The following is a 16,681-nucleotide window of genomic DNA, read 5'->3' as shown; positions in this document are numbered from 1 at the left end:
TTTTTCATCTGGAAAAGGAATTAAATAGGTCAAATAATCTCAAAGGTCTATATGAGACTTGAGAAACTATTAGTTCTATTAAACATCAAATTTGTCTTTCTAAAATTAATATAGCAGCTAGACACTGCTTTAGTCACTATTCAATTATTATTTTGTTTCTTTTTATAGAATTCATACGTGATTCTAGGGTATTGTCTGGATGGCTCAAAAGTCTACTAAGGAAACTTTAATGTGATAACTTTTTTCCTCCAAAACACCTGTCTCTATTAAGTAGATATCAAAGTAAATCTATTGATTATTATGTTTAAAAGTAATCAATCAATGCTCTAAGTGTTCAAAGGTTTAAGTAAAATTTTTAGAGGAGGAGGCTTGGAAGAGAAGGAATCTGATCCTATTTATTTAGTTCCTTTTTCCTGTCCCATTATATCTAATATGAAGAAAACTGTTAGGATGGGCAGAAATAGTGGTGTGCAAGAAATGAAGGAGAAAATGGAAACCACAGATATATCTGATTAGGTAACAGAAAAGTATATTTATGCACATTAGAATCAGCGTTTTCTAATTATTTGCTGCTCGCTCACTCTTGCTTGCTCTCTCTCTCTCTCTCTCTCAACTAAATGCAGAAATCGTTAGTCAAGACACTGATCAATGATATAAAGGTGTTAATTATATTTCACTATATAAAAAATCAAAATGGCAAAATACAGAGTTGAAGAATGCCTGTACTTGTTCATCTATAGGACTAGGTTAGGTTAGGTGGATCTCCACTGGACCTTCAGAAATACAAATAGTGGGTTGTCAGGGAGATTATCCTTTCTTGGATTGGAGAGCACCGGTACTCCTCAGCCACAAAAGAAAAAAGTCTTAAACCTAATTAGAACTTTGGTCATCAGGTCCCAGTCATCATAGAGGAAAACAGGGACAGTGGCTAAAGCCAGGCATTCAGAACTCTCTCCATATGTACTTGACTCATTTTGGCCCCTGTTACAGCAATACATCCAGATGAGCTTTTGCAAGTCATATGCTTACCACGCTTTCAAGTAATCTTAAGCTCTAGAGATAGTTTGCTGGGAGGCAACTTGTGAAGAACAATTCTGGGTGCACCGAGCCACCTTGTTTATGGGTTTTACCAGTCTAGAGGTTACCATTCTAGACTGAAAAGTCACTAGCTTTAGCCAGGTGACTTTAAAACACACACACACACACACACACGCACACACCCCTTCTGAATCTAAATTTCTACATAAGTTGACTAACAATGGTAATGTCTTTTTTCTATGGTTATTATAGAAATCAATGGACATCTTATAGATATATAAAGCATGAACTCTCAGGTTAGGTCAACATCTATTGAATTCCTACTAAGGTCACTCTTTTAGGCACCGGTGTGGGTTTAATCTTGGAAATACAATGGTAAGTAAGACATAGTCTCTTAACGTGAGGGACTTTCTTATATTCTTCCTAATTATTAAGTTTTGAGTTATGGACACATCAGTATTCAATTTGAATGAGCTGCCATTTGAGACCAAAAGGTCAAGAGGAACCAGGGCTGTGCTTTGAAGAATCCTGAATATTTGCCTGGGGGTGACACTGCGTGGGCTGGGAGGATGCACGGCCCTGCCAATAACAGATGGTCCTGCAGGGCTAGTTTAAAACCTGAGAAGTGTTGCTCCCAGTACCATCCAGAAGTCCATAACCCTTAGCTAAAGCAGAATTTAATTGTCTAAAACAGAGACTTTAGGTGTCAAAATAATTTTGTGTGATTATTATCATTTTTCAAAAAAATCAATCAGTGAATTCGACATATTTTGCCATTATTGCTCGACACAAGATTTTGCTGTCAAGAACAAGAATGAGACAAATTCATGTAAAACTAAAATATCCTAAGGATTGTGTCATTTTTACTATGGTTTAATGTAATGTTGATACTCATTTCAATTTTTCAGCCAAAAAAGATTATTTTTATTAAACTTCTCACATCTTTTTTTCATGTTGGAAATTTGAATGGATTGGGAATGCACGATACATTATTAATCTATATAGCTAAATTTAACATTATTTCTTAACTTTGAAAATGATATCAGTAAGAAAAACTGGATTTTAAATATTGCAAAGAAAATATATAGAGGTTAGCTATTTCTAGGAGGAGTACATTTGGGTATTTCATTTGACACTTTATTAACATTCTTGGGCAAAATATTTTGTTTCATATTTTGGTGAGGAAGAACAGGTATACGGAAATAGTTTTTTATCATTTTAAAATCTATCGAGAAACTAAGAAAGCAGCTGTATATTAAGTAACATAAATGGATATAGTCCACCTAGTGAATGACAAGAAAGGAAGCAAAGAAAAGTTGCCAATCCAGGTGTGTTCACAGCTGACAAACAGAGGAAAGGCCATTGTGATTCTAGGCTTCCAATGTGAAAATTGGTTCAATGACATGAATATATGACACAGGAGGGCATCAACTCACAACTCAGAACTCACTCCATTTTGTCTCCATTTGTCACTTGCACCTTCTACAAAAAGTTTCCTGCAGAATCCTGTGTAGCTATGTATTTGAAAGTCCTCAGCATGCGGCTGTTATCACACAGAGGCACAGATTGGTTGCATCCTCCGAATCCAAAAAAGCACCAGTATATTTTTTTCTCTCTCTCTCAAGAAAAGATCTACTATGAAACTACTGTCAGCAGAAGACATTTTCTTCCTATAAAACATACGGCTTTATTTTATATAGCCTTCTGTGTATCCATTCTTCCCCTCATTGAGGTTTGTTTAATGAGCAAAAAAAAAAAAAAAAAGAAAAGAAAAGAAAAAACAACCTCATTCACTGTGAATTGCGGCTGCTATTATCTTGCACAAAAACTGTTTTGTTTTCAAAATCAATCATCTATGATGATTCTCAGCAAGCCCACTGTACCTACTGTGGACTGCACAAGGATTATATACTTCTTCTAGTAGGCAGAAATTCAGGATTTGTAAAGTCATTTAAAAATATGCATGGCTATTTCCACCAATTTATATCTAACAGGGCCAAAGACATGAAGCATTTAAGAACTGCGAGGCATTTTACTGAACATTGTCATGAAGGTAAATATATTGAAACTCATGTATGTCTGAAATGAAATGCGATGCTACATATGCACACTACAAATGGAACAAAGATTACTTCTAAAAATACAGTCTGAGAAATGATTCAAAGTAATCCCTATGAGGATCAAAGCACTCACTTAGTGGCCAGCCCTCTTCATTATAGTAATGTTATAGTTTAATAGATACCTAAGGTTTTAATCTGATTTACATTTCATGGAGAGTCTATACATACAATTGAGAGTTTTTTCTCAGGAGACCAGATTATGGGCATCAGAGGTACCACAGGTAAGTATGAGAGGGCCTGCATTTTCTACCTTGAATGGCTAGAATCATCACAGAATAAATCTATTCATTCTAAGGCAGTATTTGAGATTTTTTTTCTTTCCGACACATCCAGTGTTTCTGTATTTGGAGAAAATAGGCAAGACTAATTCCCTAGGCTATAAATCACTCTAATGTGGAGAGAAATGTGTTAGCTAGTTGTATTACAAAGATTTTACTTCATATTTAATAGGCACCTGCAATACCAGCATTATACAAAGCTCTCTACTTTGCAAATCTTTAAAACCCCACTTAATTTTCAGCACTGATTTCCTGCAATCTAAGAGCTTATGAAGGGTTCACTGTGTTCATACAGATCTTTGCAAAATGTGCCAGAACTTCCCTGTCTGTGATGGCATTCATTTAGAGGTGAATCCCAAATTTCTATCACAGGCATGCTTATTTCCAACTAAAATAAATATTCTTAGAATGAAAGCTAAAGATTAGGAGAAAAAAGGAAGCAAAGTAACTAGCACTGGGAGAGATATATGCAAATATCAGCTCAATGACAATTCTTTATACCATTTACAATTGAAGCTTAAAGACCCAAAGACTCTGCAATCCATTAGTTTCTCAATATCCTGGAAGGGATTAGAGTATTTCTTAATCAACTGCTAACAGACTGAAAAAGGCCACAGACTGTATAACAAAGTAGTGTAATATGAAAATGTAGATATGGTCAGATAGAAAGACAAACTGTGGAAGAATGTTAAAGTATATTATACAAACATGGTAAAATTGACCATACTTCTGTTATTTCCTGCAGCCCACATAATTAAAAATCTATATAAATTTGTGAGTGGTGAGGCTGTAGTAGACTTCTTTCAATAAAAGATGAGTCAATTTCATATATTTTCTCAAGGAATCCCAGAATAATTAATGTAAAATGACTGGAAAGTATCAATCAAGTATGCCTCAAAGAGCTTCCCTGTGCTAATAGTTATTCAACTCCCAGGTGTACAGGTGGCCCCAAGTCCGTCAGTCTAAAAGTGATATGTGCTTATGGCACTGTAATTAATCAAAGTGTTAAAGATTACAGGAAAATATTTTCATGTCATTTAATAAGTACATAAAAACAGATCCCTAATGAATAGCTTCGAATTCTGAATGCCTCGGAAAATTCCATGGATTTTGACATTATTCTTGTCTATAGGACACAAACTGTGTATGGGACAAAAACATGAGTGAGAGATTAAATATGAGCTGTTTTTCTAGGTTCTTACTGCCATCACTCTTTATTGTTTAGGAAGTATAGTTGTTTAACCTATTTAGGAATTTCACATTTTAATGAATTTTGGCTTAGGAGGGGAAAAGAATCTAAATCAAAATCAAAATGTCAATCATGGTAATATATCTTTCTTGTTCTATGTTTCTGATGACTGACAGCCCAATAGGTTTGTATCAAACACAAGCAAAAAGCCTGTGTTCCTTTCCATATGAAATCTTTGACAGATTTAACAGCTTTCTGAAATAACTGATGAAATCTTAAACAGTGAAGTATATCTTCTTATGTACATGGGAGATTACATTTCTACATTTGGATTTGCTTCGGCAATGTGATGCACATTTGAAGGGTGCGAACTGTTAAAAAGGCCATAGCACATTGGCATCATTACTTACTACGTGGCTGACTCCTTTGCCTCCAGATACTGAAAACTTTAGAGGAAGCCTTTTTGCTGACTCGCATTCCCACGCTCTCAACTAATACCTGGCCTGTGATTAGAGTCATATTTCAACAAATCTGATGCACATTTTAGGACTCTGATTTGTTACATATTCTGGAAAATATATTAAACATAAAATCAGCAGTCAAAAATTTAAAAAATCCACATCTAATACTTCTTGCTTATTTTCCAACTATGCTAAATATATAACACATAAACTGACTTGTTAATATTAGCAAGAGACTAATTTATAGTTTTAATAAAGGATTCTCTTCTAGAAAACACCAGACTAAATTCAAAGAAAACTTACTCCAAGGATTTTAAGCATAAGTGGTAAACAATTCAGCAGACTCACAGGTTTCTTTTTGTCTTTTTTAACTATACGCAAGCTGAGAGTTCAACTCTGGCAAAGTCAAACTGAGAAAACACTAAAAAAGGGCAATTCAGTTGACAAGGCCTCGAATCCTGTAAACACCCAGTCTGATGCTGCTAGCCCAGCACTGCCACTGTAGTGTTTAGCTCTTGGTAGATTTCTGTATTTCCCCCCAACCAAAAAAAAATGTAGAAGTTGAAAATCTAAATAATAAAACAAAAATAAAAATAATTGTGGGCATAGAGCTTAGGAGAAACTATGATCTAACTTTCATACCTCAGCACTATCACATAAAACAATGTACTGCCAAAGAAGTCATCAAGATGCCATTTCTAATATTTTGGGTGTAATCTATAGCCATTCAATATGAAAATGAATCTTTAAGAGTCAAAATAATTTACGATTGTTAGAAAGAAATCTGATTTCAGATTTGAGGTTTTGTATTAAATCTAAATTCTATTGTACTATTTCACATATTTTAATTTGTGCTATTATGAGAAACTAAATTATACCTTGAAATATTTAACTAATAAGGCTGTGCATATATCATAAGACTATAACACATTATTTCAAGTACAATATTTACAAGTAATTATAATGATGCCAAACCTGGTCTGTGACACCATAAGGATGACTCACTTGAAACTCAGGGAACATCAGTTTACGGTGCATCTATATGTAGAATTAATTGCGACAAAATTTAGAAAACAAGATAATAGAATATCTTAACTTCAGAAATTATTCTCTCTATGTTAGCAAATGTTCAGGAATCTTTAGGCATTTCTATGCTTAATACAGAGGTGACATTACTTGTACCCTCGAGGTTATAGCAATAAATGCTAAACTGTACCTTAAATATTATAGCTTAGGTGTATCGTGCTGAAAAACTCATCAAATATTTGTCTCAGGAGGAAAGGTAGCCAGTTTGAATGGCTGGCCCATTCTCATTTCAAATTTCTGAAACTTTATCCAAAGAGTATCTTCTACTTCATCAGCTTATTTCATAATTATAGAGCACTTAGCCAAAGGGAAGAAGTAGAAATAAAATTCACAACTGATAACGTTTTAAATATAATTCTCATTTTGGGGAGCAATTTTTCTCCACATGCCACTTGTGTTTTACCTTCACAATACACTGCAAAATTTAGGAGTTTAAAATATGGTAAAGTTTTTTGTTACCGTCACATTACTTAACATTTTCCTCCTTCATTTTCAACTGCATTTTTCTTTCTCACAGTTCTAAATAGCAATTCTATGACTACTTGCATATTTTACATGACATAACAGCATTTCAATTGTGGTTGTAATGGGATTACTCAAAAATGAAAAGTAATCATAAATGTAATATAGTATCTCTAAATGATTGAGAATAGAAGCAATTCCCTTTATATTGTAAAAGTATATGTATATACTTGAGTACAGACAGCATGCATACACATTTTCCATGTATAATTTGTTCAATATATACACAAATGTTTTACAAATAAATACTCTAGATTGTGAAAAGTTAAAGTAAGGATGTTTAAGCTTTAAAATAAGCACTTCATTTAGAAAATCAAACATGACTATTTACCCAGAACCAAACTCTAGTGCAACTATCACAGATTGTTTTATAACTAGAAGAAGTTGTCAAATGTAAATAGGTCACTTTTTATTCTTTAACATTTTCATTTATACCTCCACAAAAAAGCACACTGGGGCCAAGAAAATTAATTCCCCAAAGCTGTCAACTGGTTGGGAAACAGCAATAAACAGCTTACTATAGAGCCTCCAGCTACAATAAACGTCTGTCAATAAGTGAGCTAAGAACTGGGCTGTGGAAAAACAGGTCCTCTGGAAACAGTAATCTGAAAGGGAAGGAGCTGAATGTTTCTTGTTCCAACATGCTAAGGTGATGGTTCTCAAAGTGAGGTGCCTGAAACAGCATCAGCAACACCTAGGGTCTTGTCAGTGAAAATGTTCAGCCTGGACCTCAGTGGTATTGAATCAGAACCTCTGGGAGTAGGACCCAAAAACCCAATTCCAGGTGATTATGACAAATCCTAAAATTTGAGAACTTAATATCTTCTTTTGTAAATCATGTCCATTAAGAACATCTTTACCTTTTAGAGAAAATACACCAACGAGCTTTATCATTTAAAGCCCTACTGAATTGATTATACTGTCATCCTCTTAATCCTATAACGGAACTTGCTTATTTATGCATAAATATCAAGGCATGATCTTGCTTTGAAAAAATGAAATTTCACTCAATCTGTGAATGCTAAGGGTACCTCTAGAAGTTCATAAAAAACAATTTGGTGACGGATTTGTTATACTCAAGGAAAATGAAAGCTTATTAACATAGAGTGGTTCAAGTTTACTTGTTTCACACATCCTTTGTAGGGTTACACAAAGGATAATAACAGGGGTGGAAATAAGACAAAATAAGAATCAATGTACTACAAGCGAATTTATGGTGTAAAAGATATTATGATTTCGCTATATAGACAATACAAATTAATAATATTTAAATTTAGTAACCCTTACTCAAGAATCTTGTATCTTACCCACACATCAACTAGCACCATAAAGTGAAAGTTGATAGCAACTTGTGCCCGTTCAACTAAAAATCTTCATAGATTAGATGTTAGTTTATAAATTTTGTTGTAATAAACCCTACTTCTTAAAACTGTGTCGCTTCAGGAGCACATTTAGCATAAAAGCCACTAGTTGAAGGAGCACAGCTGGTCTAAAAGCCACTAGTTGGAGTAAATTATTTTTACTCTTTAGTTGAACTAGAAAATCTTCAGGTAACAATCATACAGTTCAGCGGGAAAAAATTAAAAGAGTAGCATATAATTGATGTTCTCACTCATAGAAAATATGCCTCTTTATATGGAAATTGTACATATTACTTTCACTATCACCTCTCCTTACTCCCAGTATTCTTTTTGTGCAACATCACAAATGTTTTTCTTTCTCGGCATGAAAACTTCTAAAAGGTATAAGAAAAGCCATTACAATAGCTCTTTATCATAATAGTGAATTATAGCAACATTTTAACATCAAAATGCCTACAAGGAGAACTACACAGTGACACATGGTCTCAAGGAATGTCTAAATTGCACTTCAGTTCCAGTTAGAGAATTACTCAGCATCCTATTTCAAAAATTACATCATACGAACAAGTATTCTTATGACTAAGCCTCAACAAAAGATCTTTGCGAAAATGCACTTAACATTTATGTCACTGTACTATATATAGCTTCAACTTTTGGGGAGAAGTCAAAAAAAGTGGGTCTGTACATAATGCTAATGCCTACCACACTTACTTGAAAAGGAAGATAACGTGAGAAGGATGTAAGTATGTGGTTTTAAAACAAATTTCAAGTTTTGTATGAAAAGTTTTAAATTATATTAGTTTTTTCAAGATATTATGCAAATCATAAAATATCATCAGTATCTTGTGAGTGACCACATTAAAATAATAGAGACATTTTCTTTCTTTTCATTAAAGTAGTAACTTCACATTTAAATCTCTTTAGTTTCATAAATTATTTTCCTTACCTTGATTAACTATTTACCAACTTTTATAAGCTTTTAGTGATCTCGGAAATGTTCTATATTTTAAACTTCAGCGTCTTTAAAAAAGCTGATGAAGTTAATATGAAAATAAGTCATTCCTACTTTCACTTATAACTTCACATTTTTCCTCTAGAACTTCTATACTGACTTTAATTTCTTTCATTTTGTGCATTCAGCCTCTAAGTATAGGTAATTTTAAATTGCTATTTAATTTTTTAAATTGATATTTAATTTTTTCTTTTTAAAATGTAGATTTAGTTGTATAATCATAGAATTACATTTACTGTTCTGAGAGTATCCACGTGATTCACTGTCAAAATTATTTGTATAAATATCTTATTACCACGAAACCTTAAAGTCAGTCCAGAATAAAAAACACTAGATGGTGAGAGGGAAATGAAATTTCAGTAAGGCATTCTACCTCACCCCACGCCCACCAAAAAACAAGAAAAGGGAAAACTTTCGAGTTTTTAATTACTAATCCACAACTGTTAATACTACCTGAAAATTTATCTTGCTGTACCGGATTTCTTGAAACCTATGTGTTCCTAATTTTCAACAAATTCAGATGGGCCACCACCATAGAAGGACTCAGTACCAACAAACGTCGAAGTTGGATTACAAAATCCAGGAAAGGTGATGTGGTGAGAGCTAATCACAAAAGAGCAAGCAAATGAACTGAAATGCTAGTTGCTCCAGAGCAACTGTCATTAAATAAAAGGTATCTTTGGCGGTAGTACCAGCTTGATCGTTCCCTCCCCCTTTGCCTTGATCCTGCAGGATTGGCACCAGGCCAGCACAAGCGACATGATACCCTAGTGCCATCTACAGGCTCTTATTGACACTCAAATTTCGTGGCAACAGACAAGCACCAGTGAAATAAATTAGACAGCGCTGCATTTAAATCTTTATTAACAAGGAATTATTAGACCTAAGAAAAACTAATTCTGGATTTGGTTGAAATATGAGTTTCTCAGCCTCTTAATCCCTCTTCATATGGCATATTTCACAGTTTAAAATGAGTTATGACAGATCACTTATGCATTCCTAAGTTGAGAGAATATTTACAATGGATTCATTCTTTTCTGTATAAATCAGTTATATCAAGGAGAAAGCATTACTTCTTTTTTTTTTCCTTTGAAAGAGTACTTTGGCCATTGTGGACAATCTGCAAACTTTTCTATTCAATACCCAATTTACTATATTACAATAAAATCATCTGAAATCAAAGAGAAGACTTCCTGTATGGCTTAGGTGCAATCTATCAACAATCATGTGCTTCACAGCTGATGTACATTTAATATTCTACTATCTTGTTTAGAGACTAAAAAAAAATTAACCCCTTTAGCAACCACAGCTCCAGCATAACGACAGTCAGACCTTCAAACACCATTTAAAAACTTGAGATTTGAAGGTGACTTTTTAGATCAAAAGGGAATGTGAAAATCTTGAAGCAGTCAATTTGGAAAGCCCAGGAGTAGAATTTGGCATATCAGGACAGGTTTTCGTCTTCAGCCAACACTATCTTGGGACATTTTGGAAAAATTTCCTCTTTTCATCTTTTGCCATTTGAAAGAAACTGGTAAGTTAAATAATTCTCAGAAATCAGAAATTTCAAAGCTGTTCTAAAAATTCTTGACTGAGCCCCAGAGGAATAGAAAAGGGGTCAAGTTTTTTTTTTTTTTTTCCCCCTCTTTATAACTAAGCTAAAGTTAGACCAAAACAATAGACACACTGGCACGTTAATACTGGTTGACTGGGCACTTGTATGCAGTACTTATAGACCAGTAAAAGTGCTCGTTTACCTGTCTGGTGTGTAAGGGGCCCTTTGTCTTGAAGCCTCCTTGGGAACTGCACTCTGAGGCACTGAAGTGATCTGAACTAGTGGAAGAGCGTTTGGAAAGGGTGTCACAACCCCCGACAAAGGTGTTGTCCAAAGGGAGTTCCTGAATCACATGATGCTTTTTCACGGAAACTGGAGTGTCTGGTTTAAGATGAAAAGCAGGCTGTGGAGAAGCAGATTTGTAGTGCTTGGCCAGGTCGGGGCTGTTGGGCTTGAAGGTGGTTGGAGGTGCCGGACCCCAGTCAAATCTTCCTATACTTTGCTCCTCCAGCTCAGCCGGCAGGCTTATTGTCCCATTGATAGGTTCGTGAACTGCGTCATCGGGTTTGGACTCTTCAATTGTCACAAAGTTCAACAGAGAGCTCTTGGGAGACTTTCTTTTCTTCCTTTTCTTTTTCTTATTTTGTTTGTTCTCCTGGTTTGGGGACATCCATTCAGCCCCTTGCTTGCTCCTCTGAGCTGCTTTGAACCTTGATGCATGGCGACAGCGCACCAGGACCGTGACGAAGATCACGACTATGACCACCATGGCACCTGCGACGATGGCGATCATGATGGTGAGATAGTCCTCGTTTTGATAGGGCTGGCTACTGTCCCCTATGTTCCTGTCCAACGGGGTCTCCATAGTCCTGCGGATCAAGTCATAGATGTAGGAGGCATTCCCAGCAGTGTCGTTGACGTAAAGAAAAACGAGCACGAGTGTGTGCAGAGACTTAGGGTACCCCAGGTCGCTTATGTTGACCACCAAACGGTGCAAGCCCACATCGGTAGGTGCCGGTTTCTCTTCCAAGGTAATGTTGCCTGTGACTGGATCAATCCGAAACAAGCCTTTGTTGTTCCCACTCACGATGGTGTACTTCAGCTCAGCATTCATGCCGGTGTCAATATCCACTGCGAAAACCTCTGCGACCACGGAGCCAGGAATGGCCGAGAGGGGCACCAACTTAAAAGACGTGTTAGAAGGTGGAGAAATGACAACCGGGCTGTTGTCATTGACATCCATGACATTGATGGTTACTTTTGCAGTAGAGGAGCGTGGTGGTTGTCCCCCGTCGGTGGCTTTGACATCAAAAGTGTAGGAACTCTGCTGCTCTCTGTCGAATGAGACATTTGACTTTATGACTCCAGAATAGGGATCCAACACAAAATTATCATTGTCGTTTAGAATGGAAAGAGTCACAGCTTTATTCTCGCCAGCATCTGCATCTGTCACTGTGATTACCCCCACAGTACTATACTTTGGCAGATTCTCAGACACAAAAAATTGGAAATGATTATGAGTAAACTTGGGGCTATTGTCATTCTCATCCAGAACAGTAACTATCACAGCCGCCTGGCTTTGGAGGGGAGGGGTCCCATTGTCCCTGGCAGTTACTGTAAAAATGAATCGTTCTTGTTCCTCTCTGTCAAAGACTCTGGAGGCTGTCAAAACTCCTGTCTTTCGGTCCAGATCAAAGAAGGAGGCATTCGGTCCAAGCTGATAAACAATATCTGCATTTTTCCCACTGTCTTCATCTGTGGCACTAATAGTCGTTAAGTATAACCCACGTCGGTTGTTTTCAGAAACTGACAGCTCAATTACAGGCTGGTTGAAAATTGGTGGGTTGTCATTTTCGTCCTCAAGCTTAACCCTTACCAGGGCAGTCTGATTTAAACTGGGCTTGCCAGAATCAGAGGCAACAATTTTAAAGCTGAATTCTTTGGTGCCCTCGTAGTCCAACAAAGAGGAGGTCTCTAACAAATATTGGTTGTCGTATACTGCCTTCAAATGAAATGGGACCTCTCTCTCAATAAAACAGATCACTTTGCCATTCACATCTGTGTCCTTATCTGAAACTGTAATTAGGGCAATCTTGGTATTGACAGGATCTTTCTCAGATAAATACACTGTGCCGTTGATGGGACTTATAATGTACCTGAGGTCTATGTTAGGTGGGTTATCATTTACATCAGTGACATTGATGGTAACGGTTGCTCGAGCGGGAGTGGAGCTGCCATCACTGGCCAGCACTGTCACTTTGTGAATGGCTGTCTCCTCTCGATCTAAGGACCTCTGAACTGTAATCAGCCCAGTAGTATTATTTAAAGCAAAGAGTCTTTTGGTAGCAGGGGCAACCTGGGCACCAAAAATGTACCGGATTTCAGCATTACTGCCTATGTCTGCATCAGTGGCATGGAGCTGAATTACAGAGGTTCCCACAGGAGCGTTCTCTGGAATGTGGACCTCCACCTGACCCTCCTTAAACACTGGCCTGTTGTCATTTACATCACTTACTGTGACCTGCAGTATGGCTGTGCTGGATTTCTGTGGAGTGCCTCCATCCTCTACTTTGATTTTCATCACATAGGTATCTTTCTGTTCTCTGTCCAAGTTTTGCTGAACAATCAATTGCGGCCACTTCTCTCCCTCCGGAGTTTCCACGATATCCAGTCCAAAAACACTCTGCCCATTTAACAATTCATAATGCTGTACACCATTGAAGCCTGTATCAGGATCTGTTGCTGATGGAATTGGAAAGCGGCTGTTGATCAAAGTGTTTTCTGGAATGGAAATATTGATGACAGGAGATGGAAACATGGGGGCATTATCATTGGTATCCTTGACAATTATTTTTATTTTGATCAGCCTGAAAAAATCATTGGGGAGGATCACCACCTCAAGTTCAAAGAAACACTCGTTCTCCTCAGCATAAGAGGCTCCAGCACAGAGTTTTTCTCTGTCTATTCTATTGGAGGTTGTGAAAATTTCCCCAGTGCTACTGGATACTTTCACCAAAGGGGCATCCCCAGCTTTAGAAACCAGTCTGTAGACAAGGCTGGCACTGGTCCCTGTGGCAGCATTGATGTGAGAAATGTTCAGATCCTTTGGTATGTTTCCTATGGGCACATTTTCAGGCAATTCCTCTCTAATAGTGTAAATAAGTTCTTGAGCTATTGCGGAATCCAGCCTCAAACAGGCAATCAGAGCAGCCAACAGGTAAAAATCCCTCAGGTCCATGATAATGTATTTATTTTCTTTTCCTGGATTTTAGGGTTTAAAGGTTTCCACTGAGGAATGATGCACGGATTGCAAGAGGAAGTGTGCATGGACCGGAGGATGCATTACATCTCATCGCTTATTTGGAGACAGCCACTGTCAACACAATTGTATAGACAATATTATTCTTCAGTAAACAAAAAAACATGCAGTCACGAAATATCACAACACATTTGCCACTGCATATTATTAGTAAACATGGCAGTTTGCTCTGCCACTGTTTGCAAGTTAACTCTGTGGATAAAAGCACTCAATATCCCCTGCTTGTTGCATTTGCCCAGAAAAAAAAAAAAAAAGAAATTATCTACTTTTGAATTCAGGACAGCTGCTATTTTTACCTGTATTCACCCACACTGTTTTTCAGGACACAGTTTAATTCAAAATATGCATTCTTGTTCTCTTCCTCCCCTCCCCCTGGCTTACCCGCCTCCTGGCTTCCAACCCACCTCCCTTAGTTTTTTAGGTGCAAGTAAAAACACTAAGTATTTAGCTATGGTTCCCTCTAACTGCTTTGTCACATGTCAAATGTGATGTGTTTTCTTCTCTGCCACACTGAGTCATCTCTTTCTTCTAAAAAGACTATCTTTTTCTATCCCCCCAGCTCTCCAACTGCCTTTTAATCCAGTCTTACTGGGAAGCAAGCATCGGACATGCTGCTGCAGCATCAGAAGCAATAGTCACCGGCCACTACAGATTATCATTGCCTAAAAGCACAACACCAAGACTTCAAATTTATTATCCAGACCTTGCTCTCATTTCTCCATATTGCCAAATTATCCCCATTAGAATTAATAAACATATTAAAACTTTATGAAATAATAACATAGGGGTAGAAGAGAGTGTTGAAATGTAAGTGAAACGCAGTGACATTTCCATGTAACAGCACAATATTTTCTACAGAGCCTAAAAGAAGAAAAAAAAAATGCAGTTTCTTAACCCCGCTCTCCGGTTATAATATTAGTAGCATCTGCCATACATAAATACTGCAACCCAATAATGCAGGTAAAAAGGCTTCTGCTTAAATGCTCCTCTAACTGCAATTTAAATGGGTGCAAGTCTCCAGGCAGCTACTCACTTGAGTAGAACTGGTCAGTTCCCAGGCTCTAATCTTATCTGCATTAGGCTGCACGGTAGCTGATGCCCGTGATTAGTTCCGGCAGAGTGATGCAGGTAGGGATGCAGATACAGCCTAGTAGGTGAGCTCTGCCCCACCGTCTACCCAATTACAAACATCCCTCGTCTACACTGAGGACATATCTAAACACAGAATTTACAATTGTGCATGCGAAACTTTACACTTACGTTAGTTGCCTCAACCTTTCCCCTTTCCCGGTATGCTGCAGTTAGGAATGATTTGTTCCAACACATAGAAAGCCATGCATCTGGTAGCACCAGTTTGGGGAGAAATCAGAAGCAGCAAAACGCTTCCTCCTTGTGAAATGTGTTGCTTCGGGCTGGCAAATTAGCAACTCCAGAGAACAAATTCACAGATTTGTCGTTAGTCATTCTCTCCACATTTCGTCTCTATTACCCACGAGGTCTGGGCTCTTCTGGTATTTAACACACACAACATCCAGTTGCACTTCTTCAGCTCAGGGATATTTTCCACAGGATCAAGCATACCATTTCCATCCGATGTCAATACTGCTTAAGTCTCTAACTTCTTGTAGGAAACATCAGAGTTGGGGTGATGGTGATTCTCCGGCTGCTCTCCGGGGTGACAGTGGCCAGAAAAATTCCTGATCGGTTATCTCTTTCGTGCTTCGGAGACTCTAGGGCGCTCCTTCCTGTCTTGCTTGCTCTCCCTCTCTCGCTTCTCCTCTGCCCCTCTCTCCTTCTCCCTCTCCTCTCCTCTGAACTGAATTTCTTGATATAACTCTCAATAAGCCCAGAGGGAGGGCGTGACGGCACGAGCCCCGCCCCCAGCCCCTGATTGGCCCGCATCTTGCGGTGCGGCGGCCGCAGCCGGACGCGAGGGAGGGGGCGCAGAACAAGGCGCTGACTGTCTCCCAGCCTCCCCTCCTCAGCGCCCCCTCGGCAGCTGCAAAAACACGGAGAACCGATCCCGGCCCCGGGAGAGCTGGCTTTCAGGAGGCGCACTGAGCATGCTCAGCAGGGTCTTGCCCGCAAGAGAAGCGCGGGTGCTCCTCCGGCGGGCACTGAACCTGCCGTCGCAGGCGCAAGCGGGGTTGGCGGCTGCTCCCTGCCGCCCAGGGCAGCGAACGCTGAACCCCGGCAGTGAGGCAAGCCCCGGCAGGGGCGGTGCAGGGCACAGGCGGGGCGTGCGGGCGCTGATCCAGGGAGCCTCCGGCACCAAGGCGGGTGAATGGGGTACGCCGAGGGGACTCAGCTCTGTGCGCACAGTTCGCATTTCTCTTTGCTAAACAGAGAGGCCAAAATGCAAAGATAGGAGAGTCAACCCAGGGTCCCAGGCTCGAGATGTATTGTCGCCCCTCGGAGTGGAGCATGGGCCAGTAGATGCCCGGAGCACGTTAAACCGACAACATACCCGATGCTGCAACTAGAAGCTTTTGCTGGCAGGAACGTTGCCAGGAAGGGCGGAGAGGGCAGACTCTGAAAGGTCGGGCAGAGAATATTTGAATTTCAAACGAGACTGGAAAGAAAAATAATTTGAGCACTCCCTGCATGCAGGGTAAAGAAAGCTGCAGGGGAGAGGGAAAGTGGCAGCCTCTGGGATCCCCTTGGCCAGCCCTGGGCAGTCTGGTGTGCGGCGCTGTCTCATCACAGAGAGCAGCGGCGGCCGACCGTGGCTGTCTGCACT

General features: G+C 38.7%; 1 protein-coding gene across 7 annotated transcripts in view; it reads right to left on the bottom strand.

Annotated features, from left to right (window-relative positions):
* Positions 1-15,772, bottom strand: part of PCDH9 (protocadherin 9) — an 808,726-nt gene extending 792,954 nt beyond the window's left edge. For 6 of the 7 annotated variants that reach the window (XM_016137177.2, XM_016137180.2, XM_016137178.2 and 3 more), the window contains exons 1-2: positions 15,202-15,772; positions 10,825-13,995 (exon numbers count right to left, since the gene is read on the bottom strand). In XM_016137177.2, the coding sequence (XP_015992663.1) occupies positions 10,825-13,860 (3,036 nt within the window). In that variant the 5' untranslated portion in view covers positions 13,861-13,995; positions 15,202-15,772. The remainder of the gene's footprint in view (positions 1-10,824; positions 13,996-15,201) is intronic. The other variant, XM_016137185.2, reaches the window with a different exon arrangement.
* Between the last annotated feature and the right edge of the window lie 909 nt (positions 15,773-16,681).

This window comes from Rousettus aegyptiacus, unplaced genomic scaffold (assembly GCF_014176215.1).
Source record: "Rousettus aegyptiacus isolate mRouAeg1 unplaced genomic scaffold, mRouAeg1.p scaffold_m13_p_11, whole genome shotgun sequence".
NCBI classification, from domain to species: domain Eukaryota; kingdom Metazoa; phylum Chordata; class Mammalia; order Chiroptera; family Pteropodidae; genus Rousettus; species Rousettus aegyptiacus.
The sequence above is the reverse complement of the archived record's forward strand: the minus strand, read 5'-3'. Positions and strand labels throughout refer to the sequence as shown.